General features: G+C 42.4%; 1 protein-coding gene across 7 annotated transcripts in view; it reads left to right on the top strand.

Annotated features, from left to right (window-relative positions):
- Nek4 (NIMA related kinase 4) overlaps positions 1-23,407 on the top strand; it is a 45,967-nt gene that overhangs the window by 16,497 nt on the left and 6,063 nt on the right. For 6 of the 7 annotated variants that reach the window (XR_005877924.1, XM_040747835.1, XM_040747837.1 and 3 more), the window contains exons 7-14: positions 2,411-2,812; positions 8,078-8,224; positions 9,727-9,876; positions 10,338-10,404; positions 11,707-11,813; positions 15,092-15,183; positions 17,091-17,293; positions 20,301-20,437. Coding sequence is in view for 6 of the 7 variants with exons in the window: in XM_040747835.1 (XP_040603769.1) it covers positions 2,411-2,812; positions 8,078-8,224; positions 9,727-9,876; positions 10,338-10,404; positions 11,707-11,813; positions 15,092-15,183; positions 17,091-17,293; positions 20,301-20,437 (1,305 nt within the window). In the remaining variant the exon portion in view is untranslated. The remainder of the gene's footprint in view (positions 1-2,410; positions 2,813-8,077; positions 8,225-9,726; positions 9,877-10,337; positions 10,405-11,706; positions 11,814-15,091; positions 15,184-17,090; positions 17,294-20,300; positions 20,438-23,407) is intronic. The other variant, XM_040747841.1, reaches the window with a different exon arrangement.

The raw sequence follows: 23,407 nt of genomic DNA on the forward strand, positions 1-23,407 counted from the left end.
TTCCATCCACTCCCCAAGGAGAGTGAGTCCTTCCTTGGGGGATCATCAAAGTCTGTCACATCATTTGGGGCAGGGCCAGACCCTCCCCCATGTGTCTAGGCTGAGAGAGTATCCCTCCATGGGAAATGGGCTCCTGAAATCCATTCGTGCACTAGAGATAAATACTGGTTCCACCGCAAGAGACCCCCATAGACTACTCTGGCCTCCTAACTGACACCCACGTTCAGGGGACCTGATTCAGTCCTATGCTGGTTCCCCACTGATGAACCATCTTGAAACTCCATATTTTAACAACTCTTAAGCATGTTGTTCAGTGTCCTTGATTATATTCAGTGTCGTGATACAGCCATCATCACTCTCCTCAAAAATTCTTCCATCAGTATCCCTCCATGGGAAATGAGCTCCTGAAATCCATTCGTGCACTAGAGATAAATACTGGTTCCACCGCAAGAGACCCCCATAGACTACTCTGGCCTCCTAACTGACACCCACGTTCAGGGGACCTGATTCAGTCCTATGCTGGTTCCCCACTGATGAACCATCTTGAAACTCCATATTTTAACAACTCTTAAGCATGTCGTTCAGTGTCCTTGATTATATTCAGTGTCGTGATACAGCCATCATCACTCTCCTCAAAAATTCTTCCATCATATAGAACTGAAGCTCCTTACTCTTTAAGCTGTAACTCCTTATTCCCCCATCTCCAGAGCCTATAAACCTCTATCTGTTTTCTATATTAATTAATTTTCCTGATTTAGACAATTTATATTAATAGAATCTGTAACAGATCCAGTGACAGATAATAGGGTTTAAACTTCAAGCTGAAGATGAGAGAAGCTAAGTAGTGGGCCACTCTTGAGCTACCTCAGGCTGAATGTGCTGATCCTGCTGCCTCTCCTCAGCGTGGCTGGAGAATCCTGAGTCTAAATATCTTCATATCCTCAGTGTGGCTGGAGAATGAAACCTGATACTGAGTACTGAAGACCTGATCCTATCGTTTATATCCCTCTAGTGCTGGGATTAAAGGTGTGTGATCCCAGGTGCTGAGATCATCTGTGTATGAGCTGTTTCTCTTTAGGACTGGACCAATCTCGTGTAGATCTGGATGGCCTTGGACTTACAGAGATCCATCTGCCTCTTGATCCTGAGTCCTAGGATTAAAGGTGTGTGCCACCACCTCCTAGCTTCTGGCTGCTGGGATTAAAGGGGTGCATCACCACTGCCTGATCTGAATAGCTTGAAGCTTTGTTTTCTGAATCTCAGGCAAGATTTAATAAATCATAAGTAATATATCACCACAAGAATCATACTACACACACACACACACACACACATACATACACACACACACACACACACACGTGTGTGTGTATGTATATATATATATACATATACAAATATATTTGGGTTTCTCTGTGTAGCTCTGGCTGTCCCGAAACTTACTCTGTAGACCAGGCTGGTCTTGAATTCAGAGATCTGCTTGCCTCTGCTTCCCAAGTGCTAGGATAAAAGGGTTGCACCACCATTGTCCAGCTATATTTAGTATTTTTTTTCTGGCTTTTTTCACTTAGCTTCTTTTGAGGGTCATTTGTTTTATAGCATATGTTAGAATGTCTTCCCTTTAAAAAAAACTTTGTATGAGACTATATGCCATGTGTAAACTGTATTATGTATATATTTCATTTTATCCATTGATTTGCTAATGAACATTTGGTTGTTTCTACCTCTTTCTTCTTTCTTTCTTTCTTTTTTTTTTTCTTTTGAGGAAGGGTCTCTGTTATTTAGCCCTGACTGTCCTGGAGTTCAGTATGTGGAACCCGTAGTGATCTGCCTGCCTCTGTCTCCCGAGTGCTGGCATGTACTCCCACACCCAGCCTTCTTTATTTTAAATAGTCTTCTGTATAGCCCTGGGTGGCTTGGAGCTCACTGTGCCCTCAGGCTGGCCTCAAGTCATGATAGTCCTCCTACTGTTGTCTGCCACCTCAGGTGCTGGGTCACAGATGTGTGCCACCACGCACACCCTTTTTAATAGTGATGCTGGGATCCTTGGCCCACCTGCCTGCTTGAGTTCCTTTTTTATTATTTTAAAGTGCATGCCGGGGTGCTGGGGAGATTTCTCAGTGGTTAAGAGCACTGGCTGTTCTCCAGCACCCACATGGCACCTCACAACTGTCTGTAACTCCAGTTCCGGGGCTTCTGACTCCCTGGATCTGGATTTCATACATGCAGGCAAAACACCAATGATCATAAATTACAAAAATAATAAAAAAAGTGCATACCAAAAAGTAGAATTGCTGAGTTAAAGGTAATTCTGTGTTTAACTTTTTTAGGAACCTGCTGTTCCATTTTGAATTAATTTTTGTATGTGGTATGAGGTACTGTAATAACTTCAGAACATCTTTTCATCCAGGGTGAAGATAAGTGTTTGTCCCAAGAGAAACCAGTGGCCGTTGGTCCCTGGAAATCACCTGCCAACCTCAAAGGCCACACTGGCAAACCAGACATGAACAATACTGCAGGGTCATTTGCCACAATCAGTAGGATAAATATCGATATCTTACCTGTAGAAAGGAGGGACTCAGCAAATAATGGCATAGTTCGGGAGAATCAGCCAAGACACTCGGATGCCTCTAATGAAGTAGACAGTCAATACCGTATTTCTCAAGACAAGGAGAGGCTACAGGGTAATAACAAGTCCAATGAGCAGCCTGAAAATCTGCTTCCCAAATGGTCCTCTGATTATGGTGATGGGGAAGGGAATGAGCCAGTGAAGCCATTGCAGCCCCCAAATAAGGACCAAAAGCCAGGACAGGTGAGTGACACACAGAAGGGAAACAGGAAGTGTGGTTTTCAGAGGGAAACAGGAAGTGTAATTATAAAGGTGTAGGTATGGGCTGGAGAAAATAGAAAATGTGGTTATAAAGGTGTAGGTATGAGCTGGAGAAAATAGGAAGTGTGGTTATAAAGGTGTAGGTATGGGGGCTGGAGAGATGGCTCGGAGGTTAAGGGCACTGACTGTTCTTCCAGAGGTCATGAGTTCAATTCCCAGCAACCACATGGTGGCTCATAACCATCTATAATGAGATCTGGTGCCCTCTTCTGGCATGTAGGCATAATAAATAAATATTTTTTTAAAAAAAAGGTGTAGGTATGGACTTGCAATGGGCCTGGTCTTGGCTCCCAGCAACCTCATGGTGGCTCACAACCACCCACAACTCCAGTTCCGGGAGATTCTCCACAGGCACCAGCATGCATGTAGTATACATACAAACATGTAGACAAAATACTCATACCTATGAAATGAATTAATAAATGAATAAATCTTAACTTTTTAATTACTAATAAAACCCAAATATACAGATATGCCAGTTGTTTGTTGTGCAGGTTTAAACTAGAGGAATGTTTTCATCACCTATTAAAAAGAACTACAAAGCCAGGCAGGGTGTTGGTGGTGACACTGTTAATCGCAGCACTCACGAGGCAGAGGTAGGCGGATCTCTATGAGTTCAAGGCCAGCCTGGTCAACAGAGCGAGTTCCAGGACAGCTAGAACTATACAGAGAAACCCTGTCCTGAAAAACAAAACCAGACAAACAAACCCAACAGCAAAAATGAACCAACCAAGCCATGCACAGGACCAGCCACTCTCCTTTCTTCCTTATTTGCAACCATGGCAACATTTGCCAGTGGATTCGCTAACTCTGAGGATCTCATGTAAATAGAATCATGACTTTGTGCCTGGTTTCTTTTACTTTACATAATGTTTTATATTTTCAAAGTTTATCCATGGCGATGCATGCCAGTATTTTTTTTATTGTTAATTATGTTGCTCTGTATGTATCTGCATATAATGCTTTGATTTTTTATTTTTATTTTTTGGTTTTTCAAGACAGGGTTTCTCTGTGGCTTTGGAGGCTGTCTGGGAACTAGCTCTTGTAGACCAGGCTGGCCTCGAACTCACAGAGATTCGCCTGCCTCTGCCTCCCGAGTGCTGGGATTAAAGGCGTGCGGCACCAATGCCCGGCTAATGCTTTGATTTGTGTGTGTGTGTGTGTGTGTGTGTGTGTGTGTGTGTGTGTGTGTGTGCATGTGTGGTATTGGGGACTGAACTCAGGGCTTTGCACATGTTAGGTAGGCAAGTTGTCTAATACTAAGTTAAACCTCTAGCCCTGCTATGGATATTTGTGTTTGTACTTCTTTATATTTTGTTTATTTTTATGTGTATGGTGTTTTGCCTGCATGTGTGTGCAGTGCCTGAAGAGGCAAGAAAAGGGTGTTGGACCCTGTAGGATTGGAGTTACAGACAATTGTGAGTGACCATGTGGGTGCTGGGTATCAAACCCAGGTCATCTGGAAGAGCAGACAGTGCTCTTCACCTCTGAGTCATCTCCCCAGCTCTTGTGTGTTAAAAATCATTTGTGTGCGTGCGTGCGTGCGTGCATGTGTGTGTGTGGAGCATGTGTGTGCTATGGCATGGTGGAGAGAGGACAACTTTGAGAGTTGAAGCTCTTCCACCTGTAGGTTCTGGGGGACTGAACTCAGGTTGTCAGGTTTGGTGGCAAGCACCTTTACCCAATGAGCCATCTCATCAACTCTGTGTGTGTGTGTGTGTGTGTGTGTGTGTGTGTGTGTGTGTATGTGTGTGTGTGTGTGTGTGTTTATGGATATGTACATATATCTTTATTTGTTAGGTAAATAGGAATCCAATTACTGGGTCTGATGTTTAATTTTATGTAACTATACTTACATTTCTAAAAAATTATTTATTAATGTGTGTTCATGTAGCGGGGAAGGGAGTAGAACATATCATGGCATGCAGAAAACAACTGTGTGGAGCTGGTTCTGTTGAGTAAATAGGGATGGAATTGTTGAGCCATGGGTTTAATTTTATGTCACTGAAAAAAAATATATATGGTGTGTGTGTGTGTGTGTGTGTGTGTGTGTGTGTGTGTATCACAGACACCACAGCCTGGGTGTAAATACCAGAGGACAACTTTATAGAGTTGATTCTGACTCTGTTTTTGCTTTCTGAGACAGAATTTCTCTGTAGCTTTGGAGCCTGTCTTGGCACTTGCTCTGTAGACCAGGCCGGCCTCGAACTCACAGAGATCCACCTGCCTCTCTGCCTCCCGAGTGCTGGGATTAAAGGTGTGCACCACCACTGCCTGGCAAGCATATGAGATTCTGACTTTTATGTGGGTTCAAGGGATTAAAGTCAGATCAGTGATTTATGAGGGTCCTACATTCTCCAGAGTTTTTGCCAGGATTTTTTTTTTTTTTTTTTTTTTTTTGGTTTTTACAAGACAGGGTTTCTCTGTATTGTTTTGGAGGCTGTTGGTCCAACCCAGCCTCGAACTCACAAAGATCTGCCTGCCTCTGCCTCCCGAGTGCTGAGATTAAAGATTAAAGGCCACCACCGCCCGGCTTTTTTTTTTTTAATGTTGTGACCAAACACCATGCTTCATACACGCTAAGCAAGTCCTCTACTGCTGTTCTACATCCACAGCCTTGTCCAGTGTATTTTTCTGTCAGCACACATGCTGTCCTTTAATCTGCCGCTGGTTATGCCAGCAATTGTGGCTCCACACTTACTGGCCTGCTTGTCTTGCAGCAGCATGGGTGCTCAGGCTGAGACATCCTGTGAGTTCTGTTCCCACAGGCAGCAACTATGTCGCTACTGCCAAATACAGCTTTTAACTAACTCTCTATCATCCTATTTACCAATAAGAATCGGAAGTCAAAGACTGAGGTGAAAACCTGCTAGCTCAGAAAGATTGAGCAGAAACTATCTGACCTTCTCTCTTTGCCAGTATCTTCAAAAGAGAGCATCTTTCCAGTCTGCCAAAACAAAAACAAACAAAAAAATCCCATGCCAAAGTCCCTCCCTACTGTTTTCTGCACATCTCTCTATTGTCTACGGTTCCCTCTGACTCTATGATTACTTTCTGTCAATTAGTTGGTAACTTTGCCTCCTGACCCAAGGTTGATTTTATTAACACAAATGCAAACTCGAGGTTCATGGTGTGATCAATTATTCTGCAACATTTCGCTCTTTTGTCTAAATGAAAAGGAAAGGTTTTAAGTCTAACACAGTAAAACTATGTACAATAGGAACAGTTATCAAGTAAGGATTACATTCACAGTGTCCAGTCCATTTGTATTTGTCAAATTCAGAGAATTACTCTATTATCTATTCTATCTTGATGAGTCCAAAGTTTCATACCTAAAGCATTTTCTATCATAACTTGTATTACCATTCTAAAAATATCTTTGTAGACCCTAAAACATTTTCTTAGATAAACAACTGAAGCTTTTATGTCTCAACTTATAAACTTTACATCTCTTTTGTAAGTTTCTTTTCTGAATTTGGTAACAAAGAAAATGGTATAACTACCTAGCCTTCAACCTAAGTAAGCAGGAAATATGGAGCAAACAACTTCCCAAACTGTAGAAATGACTGAGACATCTGGCTGCCTGGGCAGTCATCCAAGTTTCCTCAGCAATTCTGGGGCGTCCATCTTTGGCCTACAGTCCTAGACTATCTGACAGACTTTTCTGTGAAGCAGGAATTTTGAAGGACCGTCCTACCGCGTCTTGGCAAAGTTCTGTAGTCACCTTCCTTTGTGTCCTGCTTGTCCATTTTGACAGCATGCTGTAAGCAGTCGAGACACGGGCAGTTTCTTGCCCGATGGTTAGTTTGCCACATAGAAAGCAAACTCCATTTGGGGTTCTTTGATGCCCATCGTCTTCTCTGAAGTAGATTGGTGCCAGGACTAGACGTATCTCGCTGTCATGAAAAGCCTTATGTTATTAAAACATCTTGAATGCCATATTCTGTAGATCTCTGAGTTTTTGATAATAGCTTTCAAGGGCTAGAACTTTACTGGTTTTTTTGTTTGTTTGTTTTGTTTTTGCTTTTGGAGGGGGAGTGGTATCGAGACAGGGCTTCTTTGTGTAGCTTTGGAGCCTGTCCTAGAACTCACTCTGCAGACCAGGCTGACCTTAACTCACAGAGACCTGCCCGCCTCTGCTTTTTAGTTCAGAAGTAGATTCAGTCATCTACCCTTTTATTCTATCATCCCTGTATCCCCCCATTTTCTTTTCAGAAAAAGATCCTTGAATGCAATATCCCTTACTTAATTTTTTTCTCTGATCATGACCAGTAGCAACTTGCAACCAGCCCCTTAAATGATGACAAACATTCATAACTCACTGAATGACCAAAAATCAGGCATTCTACCTCTTGGGAATGTGGGCCTCATGTTCTCTAGATTGCTTCCTGTTGTCTGGGGGTGACAGCATCTTTAGAGACCCTGAGAAAAGTGGGAAAATGGTCAAGTCCTGGGAGCACTACATGTATTATATTTTGTTTAGTCTCTGTGTGATGGGAATGTGTAGCTCTTATCTGAAGTCCTGGCTGTAGTATTCTGTGAGGTTGAACCCTCTCAGGTAACAGCTTTGAACTTGTTCTGGATAAGGGATTTTGAAACAATTGCAACAGTGGCATTCTTAGAGATTGGATCACCTGGGCTACTTGTCTTCATTGGTGTCTGATCCTTTTATTGTGAAAACACACAAACTTCTTTTTTTTTTCCGAGACAGGGTTTCTCTGTGTACCAGTCCTGGTTGTCCTGGAACTAACTCTGTAGATCAAGCTGGCCTAAAACTCACAGAGATCCACCTGCCTCTGCCTCCCAAGAGCTGGGATTAAAGGTATGCACCACCACCACTGTCAGTTAACATTTTTTAAAAAATTTATGTAATATGTAGTTGTTTTGCCTTCATGGATGTCTGTGCACCAGGTATGTGCCCAGTGCCCATGGAAGCCAGAAGGTGTTAGATCCCCCTAGAACTGGAGTTACAGACAGTTGTAAACTGCCCTGTGAGTGCTGGGAATTAGACCCAGGTCCTCTGGAAGAACAGCCAGTGCTCTTAACTGCTTAACTATCTCTCTAGCCCTTCATTTTGCAATTTCAAAAGTAGGTATGGAGAGTTTGCCATTTAAAGTTTAACTGTTCTGTTACTCTGTGCAGTATATGTTTGTATATGTTTCTTTCCTCTTTTTTTTTTCTTTTAAGGATCAAGTTACTAGTGGATATAGGATAGAAAAACAGGACAGCATCCCAAGATTCCAGCCACATAGCTGTGTGTCTGAACCTTCCGTGTCTCGACAGCGAAGGCAGAAAAGGAGGGAACAGACTGACCGTGGTCAGGCAAAGAGTCAGGTAAGCAATCTCTTTGCAGTGAGTCCTTGTGCTGCTTGGGAGGCAGGCTCCGGTAAGCTTGACTTTTGTTCAGAATGATTGACAGTTGCCAAAAGGTTCAGAAGGAATGCAAAGGATGGAAGGAGAAGCCGGGCAAGGACAAGATGCTTAATACTAGTTTTCAAATGTCAGTGAGTTGGGAATATAGCAAAACTGAGTGGGTCACTTTGGAAGTTAAGGAAAAGGCTGTTTGGTTCCTTGTGTTATGTTGCTGAGCATGTGTTTTCTTTTTACAAATTGTCTTGACCACATATTTTTTTCTATGCGGTGCTGGAAAATGAACCCAGGGTCTTGTGTATACTAAATAAGCACTCTGCCTCTGAGCTGAATTCCTAGCCCTCAATGCTGCCTTTATTAAAATAGCTTTCATTGGGAGCTGGAAAGATGGCTCAGTTAAGAAGAACATTGGCCCAGTTCCTCCCAGAGGTCCTAAGTTCAATTCTCAGCAGCCACATGGTGGCTCACAACCATCTGTAGTGGGATCTGATACCCTCTTCGGGCATGCAGGTGTCCATGCAGATAGAACACCATATACATAAAATAAATCTTTTAAAAAAAGCTATGTCTAAAATATATATGTGTATGTATGTGCACATATACATCCACATATGGGTATATATGGATGCATATGACTACATGTATATGAATATATGCATTCATGTATCTTTTCCCCAAGCTTCTTAGGTAATCATTCCCTTTTGTCGGTCTCTTTAGCACAGGCAGGTCTTGAAACTGATCTTCTTGCCTTGGTTTTTTAGGTGACTAGGTTTGTGCCTGCACAAATAGGCCTAGTTTTTTAAAGTGTTGATATATCTCAATTGGTAGAGAGCTGTAGTGATATTTTATTTATGATCTAACAAATAAAGCTTGCCTAAAGATCAGAGGGCATAGCTAGTCATACTAGTTAGCCAGAGAGGCCAGGCAGTGGGGGCACACACCTTTAATCCCAGCACTCAGGAGCAGAGGCAGATGGATCGGATCTCTGCTAGTTCAAGGCCACCCAGGGCTACATGAAATTGATCCAGTCTAAAAGAGAAACAAAGCCCACACAAAGGTGATCCCAGCACTAAGGAGGTGGAGACAGGAAGGGTGTGGCTGGGCAGAGAGAGGAATATAAGGCAGGAGGAGACAGGAGCTAATGGCAGTCTGAGGACAGGTTCACTCCTTTGGTTTAAGCATTGGTAGAGGTAATGTTTACCAGCGAACAGACTGCTTGTCTGGCATGCCTGTAGCCCTGGGTTCAGTTCCCTAGCACCAAATAAACCACACATGGTGGCACAAATCTGTGACCCCAAAATGTAGGATGTATAAATATGATGAGAAATTCATGCTCATCCTTAACTGCATGTAGTCAATTTGAGGATAAATCAGTGATGAGTGCATGCATGGGGCACTTGCCAATGGGAAGTGTTAGAGATGGCCGTGTATGCAACTGATAATATCCCCCCTTTACATTACTTAAGTTCCAAGAATCACCCCCTCGGCTTTTGCCTTCTCACCCTGATGATGGAAAAGTGGATATCATATCAACACAACAAAATGATGAAAACCAAAGTAGACCTGTGGCTGGGTCTGTAAACAGTTCAAGGATCAACTCAGTGTCATCATCCAAGGTTTGTATGAGTGTGTGCTGAGTCTCAAAATACTCCTTTTAAAGCTTCAGGTTGTAAAGTCTGTGGGTATTGTAGAGGTTCATCTTAAAACATGCTAGCCCACCTCACCATTTTAGAAGTGACAGATTTGTGCTTTCAAAGCATAAGCTTTGACTGTAATGGACATGGTCTGCACTTCCAAAGAGAGCCACCTGCCGTCATTCGAGGGGACTAAGTAGATTCTGAATATGAGAAGTACAAAAGTATTTTCTTGCTCATCACAAATGAGTGTCTTCTAGAAGCCAGACTGTGCTCATTCTTTCATAGCTGCTACCCCTGTGTGGACCAAACTCCACATGCAGAGTGGTTTCTGCTCCTTGAGAGACCAGTGGGAGGCCTTTAGCACTGTTGGGTGATATGTCACACATCGCTACAGGAAAAGTGAGCAGAAACAGAAATGACTCGATGACTTTCTTTCAAAGGATCGGCCATTGTCAGCCAGAGAGAGGCGGCGACTAAAGCAGTCACAGGAAGAGATGCTCCCCTCAGGTGAAGTGGATATCTTTACTAGATGGCTGGTCAGAAGACTTGGCTCTGGTTGCTAGGTGTACAAATTTGGAAGCAGTAATAATCCATCTGGGGAAAAGATTTGGAAGCGTTCTTGAAATTTCTTAAATAAGCCTTATAAAATGTTGTAGGGTACTGACTCTCAACTATGTGTCAGAGAATTGAAATGAGAGCCAGGGAGTGGAGAGATGCTCAGCCGTTAAGAGTACTTGTTGCTCTTGCGGAAGACTCAGGTTCAGATCCTAGAACCTACATGGTAGCTTGCAATCATCTTTAACTCGATTTCCAGGGGATCGGCACCCTCTTCTGACTTCCATGTACACCAGGCACACATGCAGGCAGAATACTCATACACATAAAATAAGATTTTGAAATCTAAAAGTCTTAAACAAATAAAGAAAGAAATTTAAGTGAGAGAGAGAAAGAGCCAGAGGGTTTGGGACTTTGACATCTTAGGTCGGAAATCAGGTGTATGTTTAACTTGGTTTCCCATCCAGACTGTGTTGGTTAAGGGGCTACACTAAGCTGAGGAATGTAGGGTTTTTGGTTTCTTTGTTTTCTGAGACAGGATCTTACTGTGGAAGCCTAGCGTGGCTTGGAACTGTTATGTAGACTAGACTAGTCTTGAACACATAGAGATCCATCTACCACTGCCTCCTAAGTATTGCCTTTAAAGGTGTGTGTTTAAAGGTGTGTGTCTATGGATAATTCTATTTTTAAAATTGTTTTTAATTTTATTTTATGTGCATGAGTGTTTTACTTGCAAGTATGTATGTATGCAAGCCATTTGCATGCCTAGTGCCCGTAGAGGTTAGAAGTCATTGACTAACCTGAAACTGTGTTATGTACCACGTGTGTGCTGGCAACAACTCGAGTCTCTAGTAAGAGCATGAGGTACTCTTAACTGCCAAGCCATCTCTCCATCTCTCCAGCCCCTCTGTGGATCCTTCTGAGTACCATCATTTAAAAGTTGTGTTCCCGGTTTTCCTTTATTAAAGGTGACTGTGTCTCCAGCATTATGGTAAATGTGTGAAAGGTAGAACCTTGTTACCTATTTATAGTCATGCCAAAAGGTAGGTAGTATTACCCTGTGGTTCCATAGAGTTAAATCTGTTAAACCCAGGACTAAATTGTCACTAAAGTGGCAGACACCAGAATGATGATGACTATGCTGTTTGGGTCATTCTGGCTGACTCTTCCTATGGTGTCTTCTGTATGCAGTACAAAGTCCTCCTTAGTTGAGTCCAGCACACCGCAAACAGCTGTGGGTGTTCATATTTTCAGGCCCTTCAGTTCGGAGAACTTCAAGTGCAGTGGAGCCAGTGAAACCTCGGGAAGAAGGCCAGCCTACCCCTGCCCGACGGTTCTCTTCTGACTGCAGCGTCCCTCAGGTGACCACACACTCCTGAGGGAAAATGTGCATGTGTCTCCTGGGAAACCTAACACAGTAATCGTCACGGATGTCAGCATCATTTTTTAGGGGCATTGCTGACCATGCTACACCTTTTTGGAGACAGAGTCTCGGTAGCCCAGGCCAACCTGGAATTTACTGTGTAGCTGAGGGTGACCTCCAGATCCTCTTGCTTCCATGTTCTTTTTTTTTTTTTTTTTTTTTTTTTTTTTGGTTTTTCGAGACAGGGTTTCTCTGTGGCTTTGGAGGCTGTCCTGGAACTCGCTTGGTAGTCCAGGCTGGTCTCGAACTCACAGAGATTCGCCTGCCTCTGCCTCCCGAGTGCTGGGATTAAAGGCGTGCGCCACCAACGCCCGGCTTGCCTCCATGTTCTAGGTGTTGAGAATATAGGCATACACGACCATACTCCGTTCATTTTAATGTAGAATCTTGCTGTGTAGCCCAGGATGACCTTGAACTCTTGATTCTCTTGTCTCAGTATCTGTCTTAGTGTTCTATTACTATGAAGAGACACCATGGCTATGGCATCTCTTATAAAGGAAAGCTTTAATTGGGGCTGGCTTACAGTTTCAGAGTTTTACCATTGGTGTCATGGTGGGGAGCATGGTGGCAAGCAGGCAGTGATGGCGCTGAGGAACTGAGAGTCCACATCTGGATCCACAGGCAGCAGGAAGAGATAAGACACTGGGCCTGGCTAGAGCATTTTAATCCCAAAGCCCACACCCAATGACACACTTCCTTCAGCAAGGCCACACCTAGTAGTGCTACTCCCTGGTGACCAAGCATTCAAATCTGTGAGTCTATGGGGGGCATTCTTATTCTAACCACTAGTGTCGCAATTTCTAGGATTAAAGAAAGTCATGTGCCACCATGCCTAGTCTTCTTTTTCACTTTTAATTAAGAAAAGAACTCGGTACTGGGCAGTGATGGTGCATGCCTTTAACTCGGAGGCAGAGGCAGGTGGATCTCTATGAGTTTGAGGCCAGACTGGTTTACAGAGTTAAGTTACAGGATACCCAAGGTTACACAGAGAAACCCTGTCTTGGAAAAACAAAAAACCAAAACCAAAACTAAAAGCATCAAGAAAAAAAAAACAAAAACAACCAAACAAAGGAAATCAAATAGTAATTTAAAAGATTATGCTTAACTCATTTAAGGTATACATTTTTTAAAATATGTATGAGTGTTTTGCCTATATGTGTGTCTTTTTGCTACATGCATACTTGGTGCCTGTGGAGGCCAGAACTGGAGTCTCGGATGGTGGTGAGCCGTCATCTGGGTGCTGGAGTCGAGGATGGTGGTGAGCCGTCATCTGGGTGCTGGAGTCTCGGATGGTGGTGAGCCGTCATCTGAGTGCTGGAGTCGAGGATGGTGGTGAGCCGTCATCTGGGTGCTGGAGTCATGGATGGTGGTGAGCCGTCATCTGAGTGCTGGTGTCTCGGATGGTGGTGAGCTGTCATCTGGGTGCTGGGGATGCAATCTACTGCTCTTCATGCTATGCAACCTCTCCAGTCCCAAGACTATATATTTTCTAGTCATTCTTGTTAACACTTGGAAGTTTAGTCAGAATCCCTTGTTTGTTTTGGTTTTTGATATTGGTGATTGACCCTATGGCCTCACATATGGTAGGCAAGTGTACTATCGCTAAGGTATATATCCTCTAGATCATTTTTCTATTTTTATTTCAAGACATGGTCTTACAGTCTCACTGACTGACCTTATATTCACTGTGTAGCCCAGGATAGATTTGAGCTTACAATCCTCCTGCCTCAGCCTCTGAAGTACCTGAGATTACAAGCCTTTCCCAGCAGGCCAGACTACGAGCTTCCATTGGGCAACACTGTCTGTTTTTCTGTAACACTCAATATCCCGTCTGTATAGCTAGATTTTGTTGTTGTTGTTGTTTTGTTTTGTTTTTCAAGACAGGGTTTCTCTGTATTGTTTTGGAGGCTGTCCTGGAACTCACTCTGTAGACCAGGCTGGTCTCAAACTCACAGAAATCCGCCTGCCTCTGCTAGGATTAAAAGCATGCACCACCACTACCTGGCATATGGTCAGATTTTTAACTCATTTACTAATCATTAATCTGTAGTTTCCTGTTTGTGTCAAGTTGCTTAAGGTTTTTGAGAGAGGGCCTTCTCACATTTACTGTATAGAGCCTAGGTCAGCCTAGGACTTACTGCACTTCTTCTGCCTTAGTTTCCTGAGTGCTGGGATTAGATATCAGCCACCACATATCTAAACAACTGTGTTGCTTACAGGTATCATTTAGTTACTTCACTAATTGATGTCTGAACTTTCTAAAACTTCGAGGTTTATGTGAATTATATTAGGTAACCCTGTAAATAAACTTTAATAATCTCACATAGGAGCAAGTGGAAATTGCCTGGATTGATGTGTCATTGTGTCTCGTTTAAAATGCTGGTATTCCTTGTGGGGTCAGCCACTCTGCCTGAGAGCTGAATCTCCAAAGCAGCCACTTAGGCTGCTCTGCAAAGGAAATATCTTCTTAGCTGAGACATTGGCCTTGAAAACCTTCACCCTGGAGGTCCTCAGTCTGAAACTGTGAACTTCATGAGTGAACTGTGACATCATTTGAATAAATTTGTTTTGTTTTATGAGACAGGGTTTCTCTCTCTCTCTCTTTTTTTTTTTTTTTTTTGGTTTTTCGAGACAGGGTTTCTCTGTATTGTCTTGGAGGCTGTCCTGGAACTCGCTTTGTAGACCAGGCTGGCCTCGAACTCACAGAGATCCACCTGTCTCTGCCTCCTGAGTGCTGGGATTAAAGGTGTGTGCCACCAACGCCCGGCTGGGTTTCTCTTTTTTTAAAATAAAAAAAGTTAAAATTATATATAATATTCTGTCTGCAGGCCTGAAGAGAGCATTAGATCTCTTTACAGATGGTTGTGAGCCACCATGTGGTTGCTGGGAATTGAACTCAGGACGTCTGGAAGAACAGCCAGAAGTCATCTCTCCAGCCCTGAGACAGGGTTTCTCTGTGTAGCCCTGGCTATCCTGGAACTCACTCTGTAGATCAGGCTGGCTTGAACTCAAGAGATCCACCTACGGCTGCCTCCTGAGTGCTGGGATCAAAGGTGTACAACACCACAGCCTGGTGCTCATTTGAATAAATCAACTTCAAGTTTTCTATTAGTTTCTCCTTTTTAATTGTGTGCAAGATACATTGTGTCTAGTTATTGCACTTAAAACATTTGGAGTATTATGTTCTGGTTTTATTGTTCTTTCTCAACACTATAGGAAAAGAGACAGTCACATGGTCTGTCTGAGGATGATGAGTTAAGTTCTTCTACAAGCTCAACTGAGAAGTCAGATGGAGATTCCAGGGAGGGGTAAGTTCTTGGTTTTCTGTCTCAGTTCTGTTTGAACTGCGTCAAAAAACTATTCCTACCTGTGGTAGTCATAACATTACAAATGGTTAGTGGTACATGCTAGAGCTTAAAAGTATCTTCTGGGAGGGGCTGGAGTGTTGGCTCAGTGGTTACGAAGGCTGGCTTTTCTTCCAGTGGACCTGGATTCAGTTCCCAGCACCACATGGTCCCTCACAACCAACTGCAACTCCAGTTCCTGGGGAGCCGCGCTGTCTCTTGCCGCCATGAGCACTGCATGCACGTGGTGGGCACACATGCAAGCAGAACACCTACACTTGTAAAGTCATTTTAATTTTAAAGTGGCTGGGCGTGGTGGCGCACGCCTTTGATCTAGCTCTCGGGAGGCAGAGGCACGGATCTCTGTGAGTTTGAGGCCAGCTTGGTCTACAGAGGTTCCAAAGCTACAGAGAAACTGTCTCGAAAAACAAAACAAAGCAAAAAACAAACAAACAAAAAGTAAGATGTATATATTTTCTATGAAAAAATGCAATTTTGTTTCAGAATTCTTATAGAATATATTCTTGGACCTCCAATTTTGTCGCTGTTATCAGTGTTAGCTGTTATTTTTCTTACAGCATTTTTTTTTGTTTTGTGTTTGTTTTTGTTTTTTGAGACAGGGTTTCTCTGTATTGTTTTGGAGGCTGTCCTGGAACTTGCTCTGTAGACCAGGCTGGCCTCGAACTCACAGAGATCCGCCTGCCTCTGCCTCCCGAGTGCTGGGATTAAAGGTGTGCGCCACCAATGCCCAGCTTCCTTACAGCTTTTGTGACACATGCGCGCACACACACACACACACACACAGCCTTGCCTTCTCTAAGATCCTTTGTTTTTTTTGAGACTCTGGGAGTCTAAATAAATGTGTATTAGACTGCTTATGGATGCACATAATATCTGTCATGCTCTGATTATTCTCCTGCAGTTTTTCTTTGTTCTGTTTTTCATAGATTCTGTGCTAGGAAAGATCTGAGCTCGCTTACCTGTTCTGTGCGTAGTCATTAGCCCCACTTAACACATTGTGTTTTCTTCTCTGAAAGTTTAATATAGGCCTGTTGTATGCGTTCCATATTGTTCCCTTGGCAAGTCCATGTTTTTCTCTATGTAGCCATATGAAATATATTTACAATAACTACTTTAGTGTCCTCACCTACTCATTCTATCACTTGTGTCACTTCTGGGTCTGTTTCTGTAAGTTTCATCTTTCCCCTTCACAAGGGTGATCTTTCCTGTTTCTTTTGAGTTTTGAGAAGAGTGGGCCCTGTGCATTTTAGCTCACTGAGGCTGGCATTTCTGTGTTTCTGTGACCATTCCTGACTTTTATATCGTGTAGAATTAAGTCACTTGGAAATGGCTATGTAGAATTTGTATGCAAAATTCTCTCTGGTCCACTCCTTTCTCCGATTCCTTTCACCATCTACTGGTGGTGGCTGTGAGCCCTGACCCTGGCTGCTGCAGGTCAGAAAGCCTGAAGCTCTTCTGTATTGTGAGACACCTGTGGTCTGACACCAGGCTCCTTTCATTTTGTTCATTCTTGCCTGCCTTCTTGCAGTTGATTTTTGTATTTACAAGACTGTAGCTACCTTTAATCCCAGCACTCGGGAAGCAGAGGCAGGCGGATCTCTGTGAGTTCGAGGCCAACCTGGTCTACAAAGTGAGTTCCAGGACAGCCTCCAAAGCTACAGAGAAACCCTGTCTCGAAAAACAAAAACAAAAAACAAAAAAAAAAAAAAAAAAGACTGTAGCTACTGTGGAAGGGTCAGTCTGTAGGCAGCAAGCACATGGGCGTTTGTAAGCAGCGCTCCATAAGGGTCATTTCACATCTAACTTTTGCCATGAAGTCGGGTAAATGCTGAGGAATTCTTCCCCCTCAGGAAGAGTCAGACAAATGAAATGAGTGACTTGGTACAGCTGATGACTCAGACTCTTAAGCTGGACTCTAGAGAGAGCTGTGAAGACCTCCGAGTACTAAATCCAGTGTCAGAATTCAGACTGCATCGGAAGTATCGCGACACGCTGGTGCTTCATGGCAAGGCTGCAGAAGAGGTGGAGCTCCACGGCCAAGCGCTGCCTCCAGGTGACTGGTTCCCTCTTCCCCAGAGCATGGCAAGTGCAGGTAGCGGGGAGCAAGTTGTTTTCGTTTTTCACTTTTTGTTTGGATAGCTACATAAAAGGTGTATCTTAGGCTGGGTGTTGGTGGCACGTGCCTTGAATCCCAGCACTCGGAAGACAGAAACAGACGGATCTTGGTGAGTTTGAGGCCAGCCTTGTCTACAGAGTGAGTTCCAGGATAGCCAGGGCTGTTACTCAAAGAAATCCTGTCTTGAAAAGGCAAAAAACAAACCAAACCAAGCCAAGCCAAAAGATGTGTATTTTATATAGTCAGTAGATACATTCCAGAGTTTCATGAAAATGTATATGTCTTTGTATTTTGGTTTCATGAGGCTGTGTCTTATGTAGCTCAGGTTGACCTCAAGCTTGCTTTGTAGCTGAGGAGAACTTTGAACCCCTGATCTTGTGGCTCAGCCTCTCAGGTGCTGGAGTTTGTGGATGTGTGTGTGAGTGCAGTGTCCGTGGAAGATTAGAGGGACTGGATTCCCAGGAAAAGTCCTCTAAGAGAGCAACAGGCGCTCCTCACCACTGAAGCTGCCTCTCCAGCCCTTGAACTGATTTTAAAATAAATGTAAATAAATAAATAAGCCTTATAACATTGCATAAAATATTTGACCTTTTTAGTGTGAATTTTCTTCAAGTTAGACAATTGTTAATTGTTGATTTTCAAGTTAGTTTAGATTTTGGAGATGATAGCATGAAGGTTAACGACTAGTTTATTAAAATACTAGAGGTGAAATTTAATGATAGGCACTTACCTAACATGTGCAAAGCCCTGGGTTCCATTCATCCCTAGCACACCAAAAATGAAATTTTTAAAAGCCAAAGTATAGGGGCTGAAGTGACAGCTCAGCAGGTTAATCTGGCTGCTGCTCCAGAGGACCTGGGTTCAATTACCAGCACCTATATGGCAGCTCACAACTGTCTGTAACTCCAGTTCCAAGGTCCTCTTCTGGTCTCTGTAGGCACTGCAGATGTGGTGCAGAGACACATACACACAGGCAAACACCCACACACATAAAATAAATGTAGGCGGAAGTTTCTTTCCTACCTGGTCCTGCAGCCATTTAGTCCCAAGTAAATGCACAGAGGCTTATATTAATTATCAACTGTTTGGCTGATGGCTCAGGCTTCTCATTGGCTAGCTGTCTCTTAATTATTAACCCATTTCTATAATCTGTGTATCTCCACTTGGTCTTGGCTTACCGGTGATGCCCAGACCTCTTGCTTTCTCTGCAGCTACATGGCATCTCTCTGACCCTGCCTACAACCTTTCTCCATCCCTGTTTGGATTTCCTGTCTGGCTAAATCCTGCCTGTCAGTTGGCCAGAACAGCTTTATTCATCAGCCAATAAGAGAAACCTATATTCACAGCATACAGAAGGACATCCCCCATCATCTCCCCTTATCTGTCTAAATAAAAAAGGTTTAACTTCAACATAGTAAAATTATATATAACAAAACAGTTACCAAGTATGAATTATAGTTAAAAACATTTAGTATCTTTACATTTGGCAAAATTTAAAGGAAATAGTCTATCATCTGTCCTATCTTTGTGAGTCTAAATTTTTTTTTTTTTGGTATTTATGAGACAGGGTTTCTCTGTATTGTTTTGGAGGCTGTCGGTCCAGCCTGGCCTCGAACTCACAGAGATCCGCCTGCCTCTGCCTCCCGAGTGTTGGGATTAAAGGCGTGTGCCACCACCGCCCGGCGAGTCTAAATTTTTTTTTAATTTATCTTAGTATGAACCATTTATTTATTATGTAAAATTTATTTATTACATAAACTTCCATTCATTCATTTATTTGGCATGTGTATGTTTGTTTATGTGTTTGTGTGTGTGTCTGTAGGGTAGAGGATAACTTGTGGGAATCAGTTCTTTTCTTCAACTCAGGTTTTGCTTGTGTAAAACCTTGCTGGCCCCTTAGTATTTTCCCTAAGTCATCCATCCCCCTCTGAATGTTGATTCTTTTTTTTTCTTTTTTCTAATACATTTTATTTCATTTAGAAACAATCTTATTTTACGTATCAATCCCAGTTCCCGCTCTCTCCCATCCTCCCATACTCCCCACTGCCCCCCCCTTAGTTTTATATGTAACTTATCTTTTATCATAACTAAGGAAGACCATAACCATAACTGTCTGTCTTCAACTTCATCAGAGACCCCAGAAGGATATAACATAAACTCTAGAATTGACAGAGACCTCTCACTGCCTGGACAGTCACCCAGAGTTTCCCTGTAACCTTGGGGCATCATCAACCCATAGGCCATAGTGTCTGTCAGACTTTCTGATGAAGCAGGAACCTTGAAGGACCCTCCTGTCCCTTGGCAAGTTCAGCAGTCATTTTTCTTTGCATCCTGCTTGTCCAGTTTGGGCAGCATGCTGTCAAGGAGTTCAGGCAAGAGCAGTTTCTTGTCCAAATGGCTATCCCTGCCATGTTGAAGGCAAACTCCATAACAAGTTTCTTCGATGCCCATCTCCCTCTCCAATGTAATTGGTGCTGCCAGAAGCAGTTGTGTCTCATTGTAAAGACAAACCCTAATAAACTGTTTTAAATGCCATATTCTATAGGTCTTTGAAAGGTTTTGAAATATATCTCTGTATATCTAGAAAACCTAACATAAATTTTGAACTATTTTAGGTGACTATAATTTGTATTATACGTTACATTTTTTTTTTTTTTTGTTTTTTTTCAGACAGGGTTTCTCTGTATTGTTTTAGAGGCAGTCCTGGAACTCGCTCTGTAGACCAGGCTGGCCTTGAACTCACGGAGATCTGCCTGCCTTTGCCTCCCGAATGCTGAGATTAAAGGTGTGTGCCATCATGGCCAGCTCAGAAGAAGGTGTGTAAATGAAGTCATTAAGCCAGATTCTTACTGAAGTGTAAATAATTGCAACAGGAATTTTAAAGATTGTATAGTTTTTGCTGTAGTGTGGTATTCATTCCCTGTTTTTGTTGCTGCACTTTTAGCTGTCATACCAGGTTCTGAGAAGATCAGGAGGATAGTTGAAGTTCTGAGAGCTGATGTAATCCAGGGCCTGGGGGTTCAGCTTCTAGAGCAGGTGTATGATCTTTTGGAGGCGGAGGAAGATGAGTCAGAGAGAGAGGTAAGTATCTAAGTATCTTAAGCTGTGTTACAGACTTTCTTTTTAATTGAGCTGTACATTTGCCCCCACTCCCTTCCATCCCACCCTCCCTCCTGCCCCAAGTTTCCATGTGTGTCTCTCTTAAGCTCCTCTTTGTTACCTAGGTTCTCTGGGTTTGTGGACTGTAGGCTGGTTATCCTTTGTTCTATGTCTAAAATCCACCTATGAGTGAGTACATACCATGTTTGTCTTCCTGGGTCTGAGTTACCTCACTCAGAATCGTGCTCTCTAATTCTGTCCATTTTCAAGATGTCTTTGTTTTTTACCACTGAGTAGTACTCCATTGTGTACATGTACCACATTTTCTTTATCCATTCTTCAGTTGACTGGCATCTAGGCATCTAGGTTCTGGCTATTATAAATAATGTTTCTATGAACATAGCTGAGCAAATGACCTTGTGGTATGAGTGTGTATCCTTTGGATATATTCCCAAAAGTGGTATTGCTGGGCCTTGTGATAGATTTGATTCCCCATTTTCTGAGAAACTGCCATACTGATTTCCAAAACGACTGTGCAAGTTTGCATTCCCACCAGCAATAGGGAAGTGTTGCCCTTATTCTGCATCCTCTCCAGCATAAGCTTCATCAGTGTTTTTGATCTTGGCTATTCTGACAGGAGTAAGATGATATATTAGAGTTGTTTTGATTTGCATTTCCCTGATGACTAAGGATGTTGAGCATTTCCTTAAGTGTCTTTTGGTCATTTGAGATTCATCTGTTGCAAGTTCTCCATTTAAATCTGTACCCCCTTTTTTAATTGGGTTATTTGGTCTTTTGATGTCTAGTTTCTTGAGTTCTAGACCTCTGTCAGATGTGGGGTTGGTGAAGATCTTTTCCCATTCTGTAGGCTGCCATTTTGTCTTGCTGACTGTGTCCTTGGCTTTACAGAAGCGTCTCAGTTTCAGGAGACGCTTTATTAATTGTCGATCTCAGTGTCTGTGCTACTGGTGTTATGTTCAGGGAGCAGTCTCCTGTACCAGTTCGTTCAAGGGTACTTCCTACTTTCTCTTCTGTGAGGTTCAGTGTGGTTGGTTTTATGTTGAGGTCTTTGATCCATTTGGACTTGAGTTTTGTGCATGACGATAGATATGGACCTATTTGCATTCTTCTACTTGTTGACACCCAGTTAATGCCAGCACCATTTGTTGAAGATACTTTCTTTTTGTCATTTTTTAATTTTGGCTTTTTTGTCAAAAATTAGGTGTTCATAGGTGACTTGATATCAGGGTCTTTGATTTGATTTCACTGGTCCACCTGTCTGTTTTTATGCCAATACCAAACTGTTTTCATTACTATAGCTCTATAGTAGAGTTTGAAGTCAGGTATTGCGATGCCTCCACAAGTTCCTTTCTTATACAGGATTGTTTTGGCTACCCTGGGTTTTTTTTGTTTTTCCATATGAAATTCGTCCTTTTGAGGTTTGTGAAGAATTGTGCTGGGGTTTTGATGGGGATTGCATTGAATCTGTAGATTGCTTTTGGTTGCTATTTTTTTTTAACTACGTTAATCCTACCTATCCAAGAGCATGGGAGATCTTTCCATTTTCTGATGTCTTCAATTTCTTTCTTCAAAGACTTATAGTTCTTGTCATATAGATCTTTAACTTGTTTGGTTAGAGTTAACCCAACATATTTTATGTTGTTTGTGACTACTGTAAAGGGTGATATCTCTCTGATTTCTTTTTCATCCCGTTTATCTTTTGTATATAGGAGAGCTACTGATTTTTTAAGTTAATCTTGTATCCTGCTATATTACTGAAGGTGTTTATCAGTTTGTAGGAGTTCCCTGATAGAATATAATTCACTTATGTAAATTATATCATCAGCAAATAGCAAAAGTTTGACTTCTTCCTTTCCAATTTGTAACCTCTTGATCCCCTTATAGCCATTCTAGTGGGTATAAAATGGTATTCATTGTAAGTTTGGTTTATATTTCCCTGATGATGAATGATGTTGTGTATACTTTCATATACTCTTAACAATTTGCATATTTTCCTTGGAGAAATGTTTATTTAAATTTGGGCTATTAACCTTGTTTTTTTTTTTTTTTTTTTTTTTTTTTTTTGGTTTTTACGAGACAGGGTTTCTCTGTATTGTTTTGGAGGCTGTCGGTCCAGCCTGGCCTTGAACTCACAGAGATCCGCCTGCCTCTGCCTCCCGAGTGCTGGGATTAAAGGCGTGCGCCACCACCACCCGGCTGGGCTACTAACCTTTAAATTGTCAAGTTTTATATTTATTTTGGATACAAGTCCCTCATCAGATATAAGATTTGCAAATGGTTCTCCTAATGTATAGCAATGTTTGACTCAGTCCTTACACTGTGAGCCTATACCTATATAGATTTTCTGTTTCTTTGTGAGTCAGTCTTGGTAAGTTGTTTATTTCTAGGAATTTCTCAAGTTTCAAGTAGGTTATATGACGTACAATCATTTATAGTTGTTTCAATATTTTTATTTGTGTAGAATTGAAAGTAATATCTCCACTTTAATTTCTAATTTTCATATTCAGAATCTTCCCTCTTGCTTAATCTGTTTAAAATTTTGTTAAGTTTTAGTAGCATTTGCTTGTAGTCCCAGGTACACAGAAGGCTGTGGCAGGAGATCACTTGATTCCAAATGTTTCAGACCAGCGGGGCAATATCAAGATCTGTCTGGAAAAGAGACAGGGTGTAGTGGCAGGGGTGGTGGTCGGGGCATTTGACTGGGGAAGGAGAAGAGGACTGGGGTAGTAGTCTGGCTTTCTTGGGATGCTGTGCTGTGTGGTCTGGGACAAAGGTGACTGAAGCCCCATTGTTCTTAGTGTAGCTGCACCCACAGCTACTCTCCATCCTATAGGCTATGCTGGGCAGAAGAAGAGCCCTTGCTTCTTGGCTGAGCTCTCCTGAATGTTAGTTCAGTTTGCAGTAGATGATAGACGTGTTGATGCCCCCTTC

The sequence above is a fragment of the Mesocricetus auratus genome, unplaced genomic scaffold (assembly GCF_017639785.1).
Source record: "Mesocricetus auratus isolate SY011 unplaced genomic scaffold, BCM_Maur_2.0 Super-Scaffold_100006, whole genome shotgun sequence".
Taxonomy (NCBI): domain Eukaryota; kingdom Metazoa; phylum Chordata; class Mammalia; order Rodentia; family Cricetidae; genus Mesocricetus; species Mesocricetus auratus.